Source organism: Lutjanus erythropterus, chromosome 9, assembly GCF_056507025.1.
Source record: "Lutjanus erythropterus isolate fLutEry1 chromosome 9, fLutEry1.hap2, whole genome shotgun sequence".
NCBI lineage: Eukaryota > Metazoa > Chordata > Actinopteri > Lutjaniformes > Lutjanidae > Lutjanus > Lutjanus erythropterus.
Genome location: NC_139325.1, coordinates 39,879,446 through 39,895,155, shown reverse-complemented (window position 1 = coordinate 39,895,155; position 15,710 = coordinate 39,879,446). Strand labels below are relative to the sequence as shown.

The 15,710-nt window shown below is 41.0% G+C and overlaps 1 protein-coding gene across 1 annotated transcript; it reads right to left on the bottom strand.

The window, feature by feature from the left end:
• Positions 1 to 1,234: 1,234 nt before the first annotated feature.
• Positions 1,235 to 14,312, bottom strand: meox2a (mesenchyme homeobox 2a). The gene is made up of 3 exons (XM_084727586.1): positions 13,361 to 14,312; positions 7,240 to 7,412; positions 1,235 to 2,232 (listed from the first exon to the last, which is right to left on the bottom strand). The coding sequence occupies exons 1-3, from the start codon at positions 13,914 to 13,916 to the stop codon at positions 2,014 to 2,016; spliced, it is 948 nt and encodes a 315-aa protein (XP_084583712.1). The 5' UTR covers positions 13,917 to 14,312; the 3' UTR covers positions 1,235 to 2,013.
• Positions 14,313 to 15,710: the final 1,398 nt, after the last annotated feature.

Genomic DNA, 15,710 nt, shown 5'->3' with positions numbered 1-15,710 from the left:
CTCTCGTGGGATTCAAGGACAGTTTAAAGGTAGGTTATGTCAGGGGCTGTACAGTTATGTCACCTGTCAGAGGGCTCAGTAGATTTATGATGGCATGGCCTGATGGACACCGCAGGACCCAGTGATATGTTCAAACATTATTTAACATTAGCACCGTCCTTCCACATGAATGCTCACCCAACGTTTGGCACACTTCAAGAGTCATGTTGAAGTTGGTCTCCCTCTCCCCACGTTTTAACATAAATATATTTACTTTCCACTCCTTACATTTTCAAAACAGGTTCATTACTTTAGTTTTCATGCATTTGAGGTGAATTATTGATTATTTTTATTTTGTGTCAGTGAGCAACACCACCAAAGCCACAGGTGGGTCAAAGGCTTAGAGAAATGAATACGCTGGAGAAGATAACTTATATCCTGAAAAGGAAAGATGAAACCTTTTTTAACCTAGTTATAGGGGACTACACATGATCACATGATGATACGGCAATTGTTTCTAGACTTTAACATTAAATTAATAGATAATAAATAGAACAGAGCAATGTTGCCATTGATCAGTGATCTGCTTTTGTCTTTTCTACACCCGCTGTTTATACTTTTGATATTAAGTTTGAGGAGGGTATGTCGATGTTGTTAAAAGAAATACACATATTGTTTTTCTTTTAAAGCACATATTGAAGGAACAGTCAAGAGTCAGGAGTCAGACAGCATTTGGCTCCTGCAGGTGAAGTTGGAGGATCATATTTGGAGGTGAGTATATGTTTTAGATGAGTTAATTTATAGTCTGTGGTAACTGGTCTCAAACTGTGCATGTTAGATTATTAAATCCCAGCGTCTTCCATATTTGTGAATACTTTGCAGTGCCCATTTGCACCCTGTGGCCTGCTTTGGGAGGAAAGAAAAAAAGACTAAAGCCTCACAGGCTGTGTGAGGTTTCTCTTCAGCAAATTAGAATGCACAATCACAATGTGGTGAAAGACGAGATCAAGTCATGAAATTATTTTCAACTGGATTTTGTAACAGAATCCGATCCTTTGCGGGTTCCCTCTCCGAGTCTTGGCAGAAGTCCTGACCCTGCCCCGAGGCAAAGGTGAATTTAGCATGCACCCCCATCACCAGCTTTCTGTACTCTCTGCGATGTTTAATTCATCGCAGCTTCATTTCATGAAACACCCCGTGCTTCAGCCTGGATTCGTATGAACAGACGGCTGCATAGAATGAAAAAAAAAAAACATTATTCAATGATGTGGGATTCTTTTTACCACTGGTTAAATTTTATTCAATCTGCAACTCTCCCTGAAAGGATTTAATAAAATACTTATTTCAGGTTTCAGTTTGTTTACAAAACGTCATCTCCAGGCAGAAAAGTGTTGACTAAAGAGCTGTCAGTGTTTATTACTGCGTGAGCTGAATAGTGTGGGTATAAAATTATTGTTAAGGTAAGACAATACTGAGAATTATTTACAGATCATTTATATTAGCTAGGCAAATTAGATTTCCTGGCTCGTGATTTGATCAATAACTCAATTACATCGTAATTTACATTTTGTACAGTATAAACTGACTGAAGTGCAGACTGTATGTTCAACAGTGCAAATCAAAGCCTCAGCCTGCTTCTCTTAAGGCACACAACATGGAATGTTTACAACAGTTTGACTAAATAGGATTTCCAAAATTCAGCGAATCTGTGTAGCCAAAACATCATATTCAAATTTTTATCTTATACTTTTCTCTTTTTTTGCCATTTATCATGGAAATTTTTAACCAATGGCACTTTGAAATATGTCAACAACATCCTCCTTTATGTGCTCACTTCTTGAAATTTCCATTTTGCCTGCATGATGACTGCATTACGTAACACACGTCATTCCTCTGTACATTTGTACACTTATTTAGCATCGTTGTATGACGATGGCGAATCAGCAAACAGCAGTCCTTCTAAGGACGGTCCTGAGGCAGAGGCAGGGCCTGTACTCCGAGGGGGGGAGGGGGGTGGTGACGGATCCGTGTGCATCATAAGTGAGCGTGCTCGGAGCTCTGGTCGCTGTCGTGACTGTCCTCGTTGGCTAAGGAGTCCGTCGAATGGTGGAGCGCCGCGATGCCAGAGAACTCTGACGGCAGCAACGTCCCCTTTTTCACATTCACCAGTTCTTTCTCTCGAGCCGCTGCCCCCTGCTGGCCGCCTTTCACTCTTTTCCACTTCATCCTCCTGTTCTGGAACCACACCTTCACCTACAGGGAGAAACAGACAGAGTGTCAAATTCTCTGCTCTTAGGGAGAGAGCAAACAGTCACAAAAATAATCAAAAAGCAATTAGGAAGCCTTGCAGCCTGACAGCAACTTTCTCTAAAAGTTTGGCAGCTTTTCCTACAGCAGCAATTATGTGTGGATGGAGTGTTCCATCTGCCACTTGGCGTCTACCTGTTTTTCCCTGACTCAACAGCTTCGACCGTATTTACGTCTCTCAGATTGATGATTAAGCTGTTGCTTAAAACGGTTTACACGTCAAGTAAGAGCAGAGGCCCTCTGAGTGTCGACACATGCGCCTGAGGGGAGGGGGGGAGGGGAGGAAGAGGGGGAGGCTCGCTCCTGTCACGCAGGGCGGGGTGGGTTTATTTTTGGGGAGTGTCATTCCGAGGGGACCGGGTGGTCACATGGTCAGGAAGTTAGTTGACAGCACAAACGTTTGTCTTAAACGTCAGGGGCGTACGCTGTGCTGAGTATAACCTCGGATTCTTTACAAGCCTCAGGGCCTTTTCTGAGAGCAGGAGAGTCCAGCAGAGGATCACTTAAATATACCAGGCTCTGATGTCCAACCAGACAAGTGAAGGCATGTCAAGGCATACATGTACACACTATTCAGACTCACCAGCACTATACCTGTGCTGCTTAACATTAAACCTGTAGTGACGCTGCCTACTTCTGACCTTAACATCCATTTCAGCCTCTAACAGGTTAGAAGAACTGCAGAGTTTACAGCTGGTTTAAGCATCCATGGAGTAGGACTAGGCGCTAATATATTTTTAGGCAATGTCGCAATATACAATACATATCTCAATATACACATTTTCTCTGAAAAAACATATTGTGAATTTAGGCTGGTTTATATGGACAAAATAAAAGATCACAACCTCTTTAACACTGATATCGCAATAATATTGTAGGGAAGACTATTTATGCTTTCACAAAATATGGACACAATGAGATTTTTGATAAGTAATCATCAGTAATGCGGGTATAATGACTGAGTAGGCAAAAGCAAATAATAGAAAAGCTAGAAGAGTCTGGTAAGTTTAGAAAATTGCATCACTTTTCTAGTCTCATATCATGAAATTGATACAATGTCTACTATAAATAACATCTAAATAATGAAACATAACAAAAAATGCACTTTGCTTTAAAGAGGAGAGACTCAATTGGTGTTATTTGGTTTGCAAGTCAGAACATCTGGATTCAAACTGGGCTAAGCTTGGTTGAAAGGTGATGTTAAGGTTATTCACAGCAGTTGTTTTAACTGCATTACATTGCACGCATTTTTACTGTCTACTTTATACAGAAATAACCATTTTAATGCTGTTGACACAATAGTTATATGTAACTTATAGGTCCAAATATTAACTTTTCAGCTATTCTTGTGATGCCAGACAATCAGATCTCACTGCCTGCTGATCATCTGGGGATTTCTAACTGCAAGGTAGATGCTTGAACGCAGCCGAAGAGCAGCCGTTAACCAGCTTACACCGCTTACATTTTTTCAAGAACACGCCTCACCAGAAACGATGCTCTGTCCCCATTCTGCTCACATGATGTCACCTCCCCAGTATGAAGAGCTGCCCCGAAGACTTTAGACTGGTTCGTCATTGGAGGTTTTTTTTAAACTCTCTAATTGTTTCCACTCAGTTTTAGCAGCAAAAGCTGGGAGATTGTCCTCAGTTTCTATTGAACCAAGCATTTAGAGAGTTTGCTTTTCAACCAGATTTAGCTTAGTTTTGTTCCAGAAGTTTAATCACTGGGAAAATTTTAATTCTGTTTTTTTTTCCTTTCCATTCTGGGTGTAAACTCAAAAACATGGACGAGTTGCAGATCTCGATACCAGACACAAAGAAGGCGCCTATTTAGTCCAACCATTTCCGATTCAAGCAAGGAACAATTCAATGAGGAAGCTGGTTTGCACCATGGACGTATTAAGAACAGGATACCAGATGCAAGAGGCGCCTATTCAGTCCAATAAGAATTGCTCGTTTGGCGTGTAAGCCAAAAATGTTTCTAGCTTCCAGGTTTTGCTTTCGGGGTATGCAGAACCGCTGAATAGAGTTCCCGCTTGACCAGACTTTACTTTGCGATGACAATTTTAAATGGCTTTTCTTCATAGTCATAGTCATAATTGACCTGTTTTTTTGCAGTTCAACAGTTTTACAGACATCTCTTTTATAATGGTGGTCTATAGGGAAAATGCTTTTTGGGGAATTTTTCACTGAAATACCGCAAGCGGCCACGGGAAAAAATTGGAAGCGAGGCTGAGCGTCGACACTGTATCCAGGTTTTAATTATACATCCATGCTCCACCTCTGCCATCTTTGAAAATATTCCAGGTTTCACAGCCTGCAAAGACATAAAACATCCATCACGTTTCTTCAAACAGCTCACGCAGCATAAATCAAGCGCCTTGGCCAGCTGCTTGTATTGCCAATATTTACCTCACTATCTCCTGCTGTATATTTTCCCTGACAAAACTGAGGTCACACACAACTTGTGCTGCATGAGCTGAAGAAATTTCATGCACATTTTATGCCGCTTCGAGCCACAAAAAGATTAATTGCAACAGTCTGGGAGAAAGCTGAAATGGAATTACAATGGCAAACTGTGTGCCTGGTGGCCCTGAGGAGCTGAATGGGAGGTTTGAGCCTGACGTGGTGGTATTTAGAGGTATTCCCTCAAAGTTTTTTACACCTCTGTATTATGAAGCAAAAACAGAGGGTTTCTCACACCATTTATGATACATTCATCACTTTTCAAGTCACAGTTTCCAGTTGCTTTCAGATTGAGTAGTAAGAACCTAAATGTGGCTGTGCAGCTTTACTACTCACATTACTTTGAGAGGCCTTTAACACAAAACTGCAGACATTTTTATTCACTGGGAGAGGCTGATTTCCTTAGATGGACACTTTTATCAGAAGTCTTATGCAGCGCTGTGGGTACATACTGGACATTTTTAGAGTGGTTGGCCCAAGTGGGAATTGAACCACAGACCCTGAAAACATTACTGACGTTCTCAACCAAGGCAGAATGGATCAATGGTCTACTGGGGAACAAATAACGACAGTAGTTTAATCAATTAGTCAACCATTAAATTAATCAGCAACTGCTTTTGAGAAAAAAAAGTAAAAAATCCCTGATTTCAGCTTCTCAAATGTGAATATTTTCTGGTTTCTTTAGTCCTCTGTGACGGTAAGCTGAATATTTGTGGGTTGTTGGCAAAAATAGCCATTTTAAGAAATAATCTTGGGCTTTGGGGAATACTGATCAACATTTTCAACCTTTTTCTGACAAAGCAACTGAGAAAATAATCAACAGATTAATTGGCAATTAAATAATTGTTAGTTGAAGCCCCACATGACTGGTTGACTAAATGACGAAAACAGTCTCAGTTTCAGAGATAATACTTAGACTTGTATATCTTTCTCATGGCTGGCATTTTAACGTGATTGCAGAAAAAGTGTGTGTCCAGTGAGCTGGGTCATTGAACCAGTATGCACAATAAAAAGCAGTGCACAGGTACCAAATGGGATGAGGACCAGTCCACAGTGAAAAAGGGCTACTAGAATAATTGTCCTCCTTTAGAAGGTTTGTATAGGTTCATCATCAAATTTCGTCGTTCTGCATGTACAACCCTGATTCCAAAAAAGTCTGAATGCTGCGTAAAATGTAAATAAAAACAGAATTGAAGTGATTTGTAAATCCTTTTCAACCTACGTTCAGTTGAACTCACTAAAGAGACAGAGAAAGATGTTTAATGTTCATACTGATAGATTGAATTATTTATTGTAAATATACGCTCATTCTGAATTTAATACATTCTCTTTTATTTTACATTTTACACGGCATAGGGATATGTGAAATTAGCCACCTAGTCGATTAAATGTTGCTTCCCTCACTAGTCAGCACCAGAAATACAAGTTGGTTAAACTAATATTAATATTTTATTAATGTGAAACCCCGGTTATCTGTTCCTTGTATTGCCCAGATGTAAACCAGTATAGGATAAAGATGACGTCTCGTTTAAGCAGCATAGTTTGGCATTTTGATCTAGAAATGGAAATGGCTTGTTTGTTGGTTGTGTTGGAATAAACTGGCTTAAAACCACTTGACTGAAGCAATGCGCTGCCAAATTCAGCACAGGCACGTGGACGTTAACCTGCAACAAGAGCTGGCTGCTTGTGCTCGCACTGCTAACGTTAGCCACATGGGGCAAACTAATATGGCATTGTTTACCAGTGTGTTTTTAGACTAGACAACTAGTGCAATTTTTAATGTCTGTTTAATCGACAGAGAACATCCCTAACACAGTGTTCCAACTTTATTGGAATCAGAGCTGTACTTGGCTTATTCCATCATTATATTTTATAGTTTAGCATGACATAAGACATACATTTTAAGAGTCTGAAGATCTTATGGTGTGATGTGCATCTGAGGCATCATCTGAAAATCTTTACTAGTTCCTCCCTCCAGTCTGTTCTTTACATTCATTCTCACACTGCAAAGTATCACTGGCAAGGTGTCAACTAAGTGTGACTTATAGCTTCCAAACGGGTGTCAGACAACAACAGGCTGTACGACGTTTCCTTCCCCCAACCATTTGTCTCCTGTTATTTATTTCATGTGTCTGCGTTTTACAGCGAGCGGCCCACGCTCAGAGACCAATTTGTGCTTGCCGAGGTAGTGGAGGAGAGGAAGTGACTTGCTAGACAGCACTTCCTTCAACCCGTCTCCCTGCCTCGACCGTGGCCCGCTTGAAAGAATAGACAAGAACATCTGGAATATGATAGTCCCGTCACACATCCACATCTGGAGCACAATAGCCCTCGCACCGGAGTTACAAAAACACAGTAGCGAGCCGAAAAGCCTCCTCGTCGTCCCGAGGCCGAGTCTGTTTTCACAACATGGCATTAATGTGCTAATGGGGGGGTTCAATAATGTCTGAACCCAGGGGGAAACAAGCTGCGGTGGGTGGGAACGTACTTGTCTTTCAGTGAGGTCGAGGTTGACGGCGATCTCGTAGCGCCTTAGTCTGGTTAGGTAGTTGTGGTGGGCGAACTCGGCCTCCAGCTCTCGGATCTGCTCCTTAGTGAACGCCGTCCTCTCCTTCCTGGGTTTGCTGCTCACGTCTGACTTGTAATTCCCGTCCTGGGACTCTGAAACCAGACACCACACAGGTTTCTGTTTTACTCAGCGCAGATTTATATGCAACAACAACAAAAAAAAAATAAAATAAAGCCAATGTTAGGTGGCAGGTGCAAGTCAGCAGGGGAAGAAAGGTAAGAGAAACAATGGGAGCTGTCAATCACACTTTATTGTTCAGTCATTGTTTATGAACACTTTAAGTGGCTGGAAGGACTCACGGGCGGCTGCACATGTGTGTCTGACTGTGGCAGCTGCAGACTGGTTCTCATATACTGCCAACATGGGCTTAATTTGTCTAAAAGGAAACTGCTGCTACAACCTTATTTCTTTCAAATATGGAAAACAAAGCAGTTTTGCAGGATGCATAAAATATAGAGAGCCACAGTGATTATGATCAATTTATGCCAATTATTAAATTGGTTTGAGTATTTTTTTTTTTTTAAAGAAAAAAGTAAAAAGATTCTAGTTGCCGCTTCTTAAATGTGAATATTGCTTCTTCTTTATGAAATAAAACAGAATATATTTGGGTCGTGGACAAAACAAGACATTTGAGGATGACGTCTTGGATTTTGGGAAACATTGATCGCCGTTGTTCAACATTTTCTGACGTTTCAGTGACCAAACAACAAATTGATTAATCGAGAAAATAATTGACACATTAATTCCAAATAACTGTTAGTTGCAGCTCTAAAAAGTATATTTTCTAGTTTCTTATGTGTCCTGATCACAATGTTTTTTTTCCCCCTTTTTCAGACTTGTATCTGTTGATTCACGTTTTCTTTGCAGATTTCAGAATGCTGGTAAAACAATAAATTTCCCGCAATTCTAAAGTAAAATTTGTAAAAACTGAGAAATTATAGACAACGGTCAAAGATTCATAACATAAAACCTGATAATAGGGACGTTACAATATACTGTATTGTATTGACAATTAACTTGATATTTAAAAAATAAATAAAACTTAATAGGGCTGCACAATTAATTGAAGTATGAGCAGCATTTTTGCTAAAGGAAAAATATGTGACAAAAACAGCAATATAATGAAGAACTGTAGTGCTGCAGAGATGAGACGCCTTGAGATCTTCTTCACCAGATGTAAAAAACATGATTGTTTAGCTTTTTTTAATGAAAATGAAACTGGTGATGCAAAAATTATCATTCTCACTAACTGTGACTCATATCTCAATTGCAACCTCTGTCAAACTGTCCCGTGCAGCTATAGTTAATAATACACATTTGATTATATCGTGTAAGTAATTCAACACCTCTTAAACATACTGTTTGCTCTTAAATGAGTTACAGTTCTGGTTACAGACTCTCCATCTCCGGACACTTGTGTTTTGAGTTTAATTCATTTGCCAAAAAAAGAGCCAAAGGGCACATTAAATGAAGTTAAAGCTGAATTTGACTGAGAGCATTATTTTTCCCTCAAATTTTGCATATATATAATCACAATAATATCATTAAAGTGAATTATTTTGGTCATGACAATTGTATAGTGAAAATCTGATATCTTGACAGCCCTACCTGATGAAGTCATAGATAGAGTGGCGGGGGTAATGATGTGTTTGGCCTTCAGAGAAAATAACACAAACTAAAATAAAATAAAATAAAATGTGAGCACCAAATAAAAGGCAAACGCTTGCAACATATTATGACATTCCTTAAGAAAAATGTGGGCTATACATATGAAAAATATTAAAAACAAAAATCCCCCTGCACATGTCATCTCCACTTCAGCTCATCACCCCGGAAAAATACTTTTTGTTTTGGTATTTCCACAAACTTTCCGAAGAAAACACGTACAACTAATTTGCCCTCCAAAACTTTCCTATTGTGTGCAGCCTTTGTGGTTTCTCTGTTGGACACGCTTCAGTTGTGCAGTGCAGTCGAAGGCTGCAGTGATTGCATGCTAATTCATCTGCGGTCCTGTTCTGTCGTGTGTGTTAATCCAGCAGGCCTGCGTCAAGCCAAACTGTAAATAGTCCTGCAGCTCGGAGCCAGACTCACAAATGGTGCGAAGTCTGAAGCCACGTCAAAGCGGCGGCTCTCTCTTCACGTAAGACCTCCACCCGGAGGGACCCGTCAGGTCTGTTTTTCTGTCAGAAAGAGGATCTTCCTTCTAATTAAGCGAGTGTTTTTTCAGGACAAAATAACTCCCTTGAGATGCTGAAGAGAGGACGAGGTGGAAACTGAAACTGCTCTACAAAAGTTATATTTGAATGGCACTTGCACCATTTTAGAGCCAAGGACAAACAGATATATAAACTGCAAGAATTCCCACATGAAGTTTATGAAATGAAACAGATCATTGCTTGACCCGCAGCCTGTGTCCGGCTCCCCCTTGACCTTGCCGTTCCGTCCCTGTAATTTCAACCCGAGCGCTCCAAACAGTGTGTGGCTGATTGAAGCGGGCCTTCAGTCGTATTTATCCGCTCTTTCTCTCTGGTAAACACAGACATTGTGTAAAAGAGAAATAAAAGAATAACACAGCCAGCTGGTGCAGACCAGCAGGCCTGGAGTTAAAACGAGCGGCAGGCTTTTATGACACAGCCACTACACCACAGCAATTAGGTCCCCGCCGTAACTTTCATCTCTCCACAAAAAAGGAGGAATAATATGAGAAAAATACACGCACCCAGACAGGGCACGTCGTTTAGGGCTCCCAAATGAACTGAGCTCAGTGCAGGAGGGACCCTCTCAAAAATAATGTCTTATTCTTTACGTATGGACTGCAAAGGTGTTTATTCGCTGATTATTTTTTTTTTCTTGTGATGGAAAAATGCATGTTAGTCGTTTTCCTTCTGTGTAAGTTGTGATTTTTTTCTTGAGTAAAATATTGCAAGCGTGACATCAAATGCACCACCACATGTGTTGGTGCAGTGTTTTAAAATACCCCAGAGTCTAGAGACGGTTCTGCCCAGATATGTCATGATGAAATCCATGATAGACTCACGGCAGCGGAAGATCAAATCTGAGGCATATCTGATGTCCCGATTGGGACCACTTTGACACTATCAGAATGTGGAGTTAAAGGCATAATGTCCAACATCTTCCTACAAAAAGACTGATGTAAACAAAATCCATTTCAATCATCACTCATAACGAACGAGAACTGTGTGGTGCTGGCTGTCTGCAGGAGATGCTGCACTCTGCCCGTACTTTCTTCATTATTTCATTATTTTGCTGCGCTTGAGACCCTTTACCAACCCGAGATGGACATATTCAACTGATTCTGCATTTAAGATATTTTTCCCATATGACTGATGTTGTATTTTGAGGGCCACACACACGCTTCAGTGACAAAACCAAATACTGAGCGCACATATTTGAACATATGGCGTGAGGGCATATCTGGATATTTTATTTAATGTGCATGCAACATTTTGGACACAGAATACTATATGAGGAAAAGTCTGGCGTAGTATTTGACCAGGTATAAAAACACATCAAAAAATCTCCAGATATGATCCAGATTCTTGCAAAAATACTAAAAAGACATCTCCAGATTCTGGGGTGTTTTGCGCAGTGAGGAAAAAGTCTTCCAGCGAGAGGCTTTCAGACAACTCACTCCTCCTTTTTACAACACAACAAAATAAGACTTCAAGCACCTTTTATTGTTCCACACAGAAAATCTAGTAACTTTTTTAAAGAACGACCACTCCCATGACAGCACTCGTCTATGCAAATATAACCCAGACACTCAGCAAAGTGCACCAACGCGACACTCTATAGTGTCGGCTAAAACTCTCCAGCTCGGCCACAAAAAATGAGCAGGTCCCGCAGAAACCAGACACCCAGAATACCAAGGAGCTGGCTCATCTCATTAGCCCACCCTGCGGCCTTCCTTGAGGAAACAATCACAACCAAGTGTTAGACACAGAGAAGTCGAGATGCTTCATATTTGTAGACTTAGCATGGAAATGAGCTCTCAGGTTTTGTTGTTATTTCTGTGTCTAAATTCGGGTTTCTGGTCCAGATGGTGAAACCTAATCAGGGCTCTATCTCATGCAACTGGCAGCAGTGTAATATTTAGACAGCTGATTGAGTCAGCAACCCAGTTAGGCCCAATAATCAGCGTGATTGGTGTTAGCGTGGAGAGAATGCGCAACACATGTAATGAGTGTGCAGGCACTATTGTTACAGGGGAACTGGGATTTAGAGACCGAGGCTCGGTTTCCAAATGATTTGACAAAGGAGGAAAGGAAATAAGAGGTGGTGCGTTGAATTTGAGGGATTAAATATGTTCTTAGAACCCTTTGTATGAGGATAGTAGGACATTTAGCACAAAAAAAGAATAAAACTGAAAATTAAGAAGTTTAGGCACTCAAAATGCTCTAATTTTGTCAAATCCTGCTGCATGAATCTTTAATTTTTCAGTTAAATTAGTGAGAGGTGTTAATTTTACCTGCTCTTTCTTATGTTTGTTATTATAACCTAAATTATTACAAACACATGTTTCCTGTGCAGTTACACAGTCAGGAATCCTGTTACGTTTTGCACACTTGAGTTTTAAACTGCTGCAGCCGGTCTGTTAGAGGCACCAGCCGCTCTCTGAGGTGACCACCAGCATCCCGAGCGAAAACCGATCATGCGCCAGAATATCAGCCCGTGGTCAAGTGCAGGCGATATGCTGCGCATACAGAAAGAGGCCTTTAAAAGGCTGCAGGACCGGTGCTGACGGCCCACGATCCTCAAATGGACAGAGAGAGCGACGAGCACACTTTCCCTGGAAAACCTAGAGCTCTCGCTAATATCACGTTCCCTGCGAGAACTCCCGCGACCCGACCCAGCAGTTTGTCATGCTGTGATTGATTATTGTGGTGACTGACTGCAGGTTGGAAATGTCCTGCAGGTCATCAGGGAGGTCTTACAGTGCAGTCCTAAAAGAGGATTTCTCCATGAATGTGCAAAGAAGTGGTTATTTTTTTAAATTATTTTTATTTGTGTATTCAAATTTAATTTACAGGTAATCCAAGGACTGTGTCCCTATTTCAGGACAATGTAACGCCTTAAAAAAACAGCTTCATAATTTCTATTTATATCTTCTGAAACTTTGCACACAGGCCAGTGATTTTTAAGAGTGAGGTCAAAACACCTGAACCTGCTTTAAGGTTAAAAAAAAAATAAAAAACCTTGAATCTCACAGCACTGATGCACTTGACTGCACAGAACATACAGATGAATATAACAGTATATATATATATATATATATGAATAAATATCCATTTAACAAATCTGTATTTATCTGTATTTAATCTAAGTCTTTCAGAGCAGCAAGTAATAATGGCATGATAAGAGTTTATTCGTGGTTTTAGAATAATTTATAGTCCTTGTAAAAAGAGAGCTAAAAATAAATCAAGATACTTGAATCATTACATCTTATTTCAGTAAACCTGACTGTGATTTATTTTAACTACAGGATTTAAACAAGAAAAAAGGCTGAAAGTCTGTCGGGGTGTTTAGTGTGGCGCGAGGCGCCGGTGTAGTCTTTTACAATCCATGACATTAATTCTTTACTGTGTGCCTCATTTTCTGCCCTCTGAAGAGTGTCGCAACAAACCAGATGTGATTTTTAAACAAAACACAGTCAGATGTGACCACACAGCTCCGATGTGGCCTCTGCTCCACACTTCAGCCGACACCTACAAACTACTTTTCAGACAGTTTTTTTGTTTTTCAGAGCTGCAAAAAAGCCCCACAGTTATGTGTTGAAAGATTTATAATGACACACACAGATGTTTGTGTTATTCTTGAGCTCTGCTTGGAATTTCTTAAAAAGCGGATATTTATATGATGATGTTTAACAATAAGACAGAACAAAGAGAAGTTAAGTCGTGCAAAGTGTCACGAACAGCTTATTTATTCATAATATTTGTGTAATATCTGAGGAATAAAATCTCTGCTGTTAGAGTTGCTCCAGTTTAAAAGTAAAATCTCTGATCTCAGCTTCTCTTACCTGAACTGTCACTTTTCCTCTTGCTGTTCCTCTTCTCGGCCTCAGCAGGTGACAGAGTCTGTCTGCCAAAGTCTGCAGGAACACAAGAGGCCCCCGTTGGGGTGCTGCCACTGCCCAGACTGGGGGTGCTGGCGCACATACTTGGCCCACCAGGGTGGCCCAGGTCTGGAGGTGAGGGCCCGTTGTCATGGGATGAGTGGGAGTGCGGGTGGCAGAGGTTGTGGCGCGTGTTGCCGCCGGGTGACGGCATCTGTGGGATGTGCCAGGATGCGTGGTGCTGAGGCGGGTGGTGATGCTGCTGGGAGGGCAGGTGGCCGCGGTGGGGGTGGTGGTGGTGGTGCTGCCCGGGAAACAGGCCGTCGTCCACGGGGTAGCTGGAGATGATGCAGGGCGAGGGTGAGGAGGTGGAGGAGGAGGAGGATGAAGAGGCCAGGTCTGGGTAGGAGACGTGGTCCGAGCGTCCATGCAGAGTCAGGGGAGACTGGGTGAAGGCGGGATGCAGGGCCTGCGCCGGGGCGTGGGGGCTCCGCAGGCAGCCGAACAGTGTGTGATCCATGGCGTGCAAACACACACACACACACAGCCCTCCAGGAAAGGCGAGAAGGGCAAGTCAAAAAGGATAAAGTTACTAAATAAAGCAAAAACAAAACAAAAAAAAATCACAAGCACATATCCAAGATGCTTCTCTTTTCCCCCTCGACTATCCCAAAACTTTTTCCTTAAGTTAAAAAACTCAACTCTGGAACAGTCAGAGCAGAAAGTAAAGTGTGTTTTGAAATGGGTGTCCTGTGATAATCCGGAGCGTGCGGCCAGTTGCCAGGCTGTACAGGATAAACAGTTAGCCCAGGATAAGCTGCAGCAGAGCCTCTCATATGTCAGGAGGAACAGGGGACTGGAGCTCGAGGCTGGGAGCAGAAGGAGGTTCCTAAGAACTGCAGAACGAGGGGAGCCGGCAGAGGGGATGTTATAAATAGGGTGTAACGTGAGAGGGAGGCTGGGTCACAGACTGCATACACGCTACTGACCACATACATATGATCACCCTCCAAAAAGCACAGCACAATAAATCTGTACTATTAAAATGGCTGAGCCTCAGGAAAGAGGGCAATTTATTTTGGACTTGGATCTGACCTCCGGTGGCCATCTTTTTCTTTCCTGCAAGAAAACTGCCTTAATGGTTCATGGGTGGGGCAGGGGGAGAGGGGCTCGTGGGTATTAGAGGAGGTGTGGAGGGGCAGGGGGGGCGAGGTGTCAGGGGTTAACTGAGCGTGTCACCCTGCCTTTGTTGGTTTTGACCCTTTAAAATACTGTTAGTCTTGTGGAAGAAGGCACAGACGCTTGTTGCTTGGGTTTCCTTTGCCCTTCGTTTTGTCTAGTTGTGTATCGTAGCAATCCTGTGACGTTAAGAGCTCCAGTCAGTCACTGCGCCTTCGACTCTCCACTACTTGTAAAGGAATATGCAAAGTTTTATTCCAAAATATTAATCTGAAACTAAAAAGTATTCAGTGCAATGCAAACATATCCAGTCTGATATAAGGGTTAAATGTACCCTTAAAAACAACCACTCTGCATTTTGATTTCAGTGCAACCAATCATTTTGTAGGCGTGTTTTTAACATGATGCTTATCTTATTTTAAAATGAAACACCTCACATCATCAGACCAATAAACACAGTAATACTGATGCAAGTTTGACCTTCGATGTGAGGTCATGAAGTTCAAATTACAACTTTTATTTGTTTTTATTACAAAAGCGCCCCAAATACCACATTTGTTGGCTTTAAAATCAATATTAATTACTGTATCAATATTCATCATAGTATTATTGGTACCACCTTACAATAAGACTACCCTTACAAATGATTTCTGAATGGTTTATAATTAGGTTATTAATTAGTTTGTAAGCATCAGTCATAAACAATTATAAAAAGTTCTATCACAGTTTTTATACACTGATGTGGACTCACTATTTGGCAAGATACAGTTACTGCTTATTTCTTTTTTAATCTTACTAACGATATACCACAATTTATAATTGTTAAAAGGGCGCTTTATTAGTGTAAAATGGTAATAAAATAAGCAAGTGAACAATGAAATATTAGTTGTAACAATACAGATATATGGGGGCTCACTATTTGGCAAGCAACAAGGTACTGTTGTCATTTTTGATCCAGTGTGTTGTACCATCTAATTAATGAGTATAACCTAATTCATAACCTAATTGCATACAATTTATAAATGATTTATAAGGCTGGTCTTATCGTTAGGTGGTACTGTATTATTTAATTAAACTGAACCTGTGACTTTTTAAAATCATTATTTATAATAAGTACTTGCAGAAAATAATATCT

Coding starts and splice junctions, on each gene's coding strand:
- meox2a (XM_084727586.1), bottom strand. CDS start 13,916: ATGGATCACACACTGTTCGGCTGCCTGCGGAGCCCCCACGCCCCGGCG. Junction 7,413..13,360: donor GAGGAAAAGTGACAGTTCAG/GTAAGAGAAGCT, acceptor GTCTGGTTTCAG/AGTCCCAGGACGGGAATTAC. Junction 2,233..7,239: donor TCGACCTCACTGAAAGACAA/GTACGTTCCCAC, acceptor TTCTCCCTGTAG/GTGAAGGTGTGGTTCCAGAA.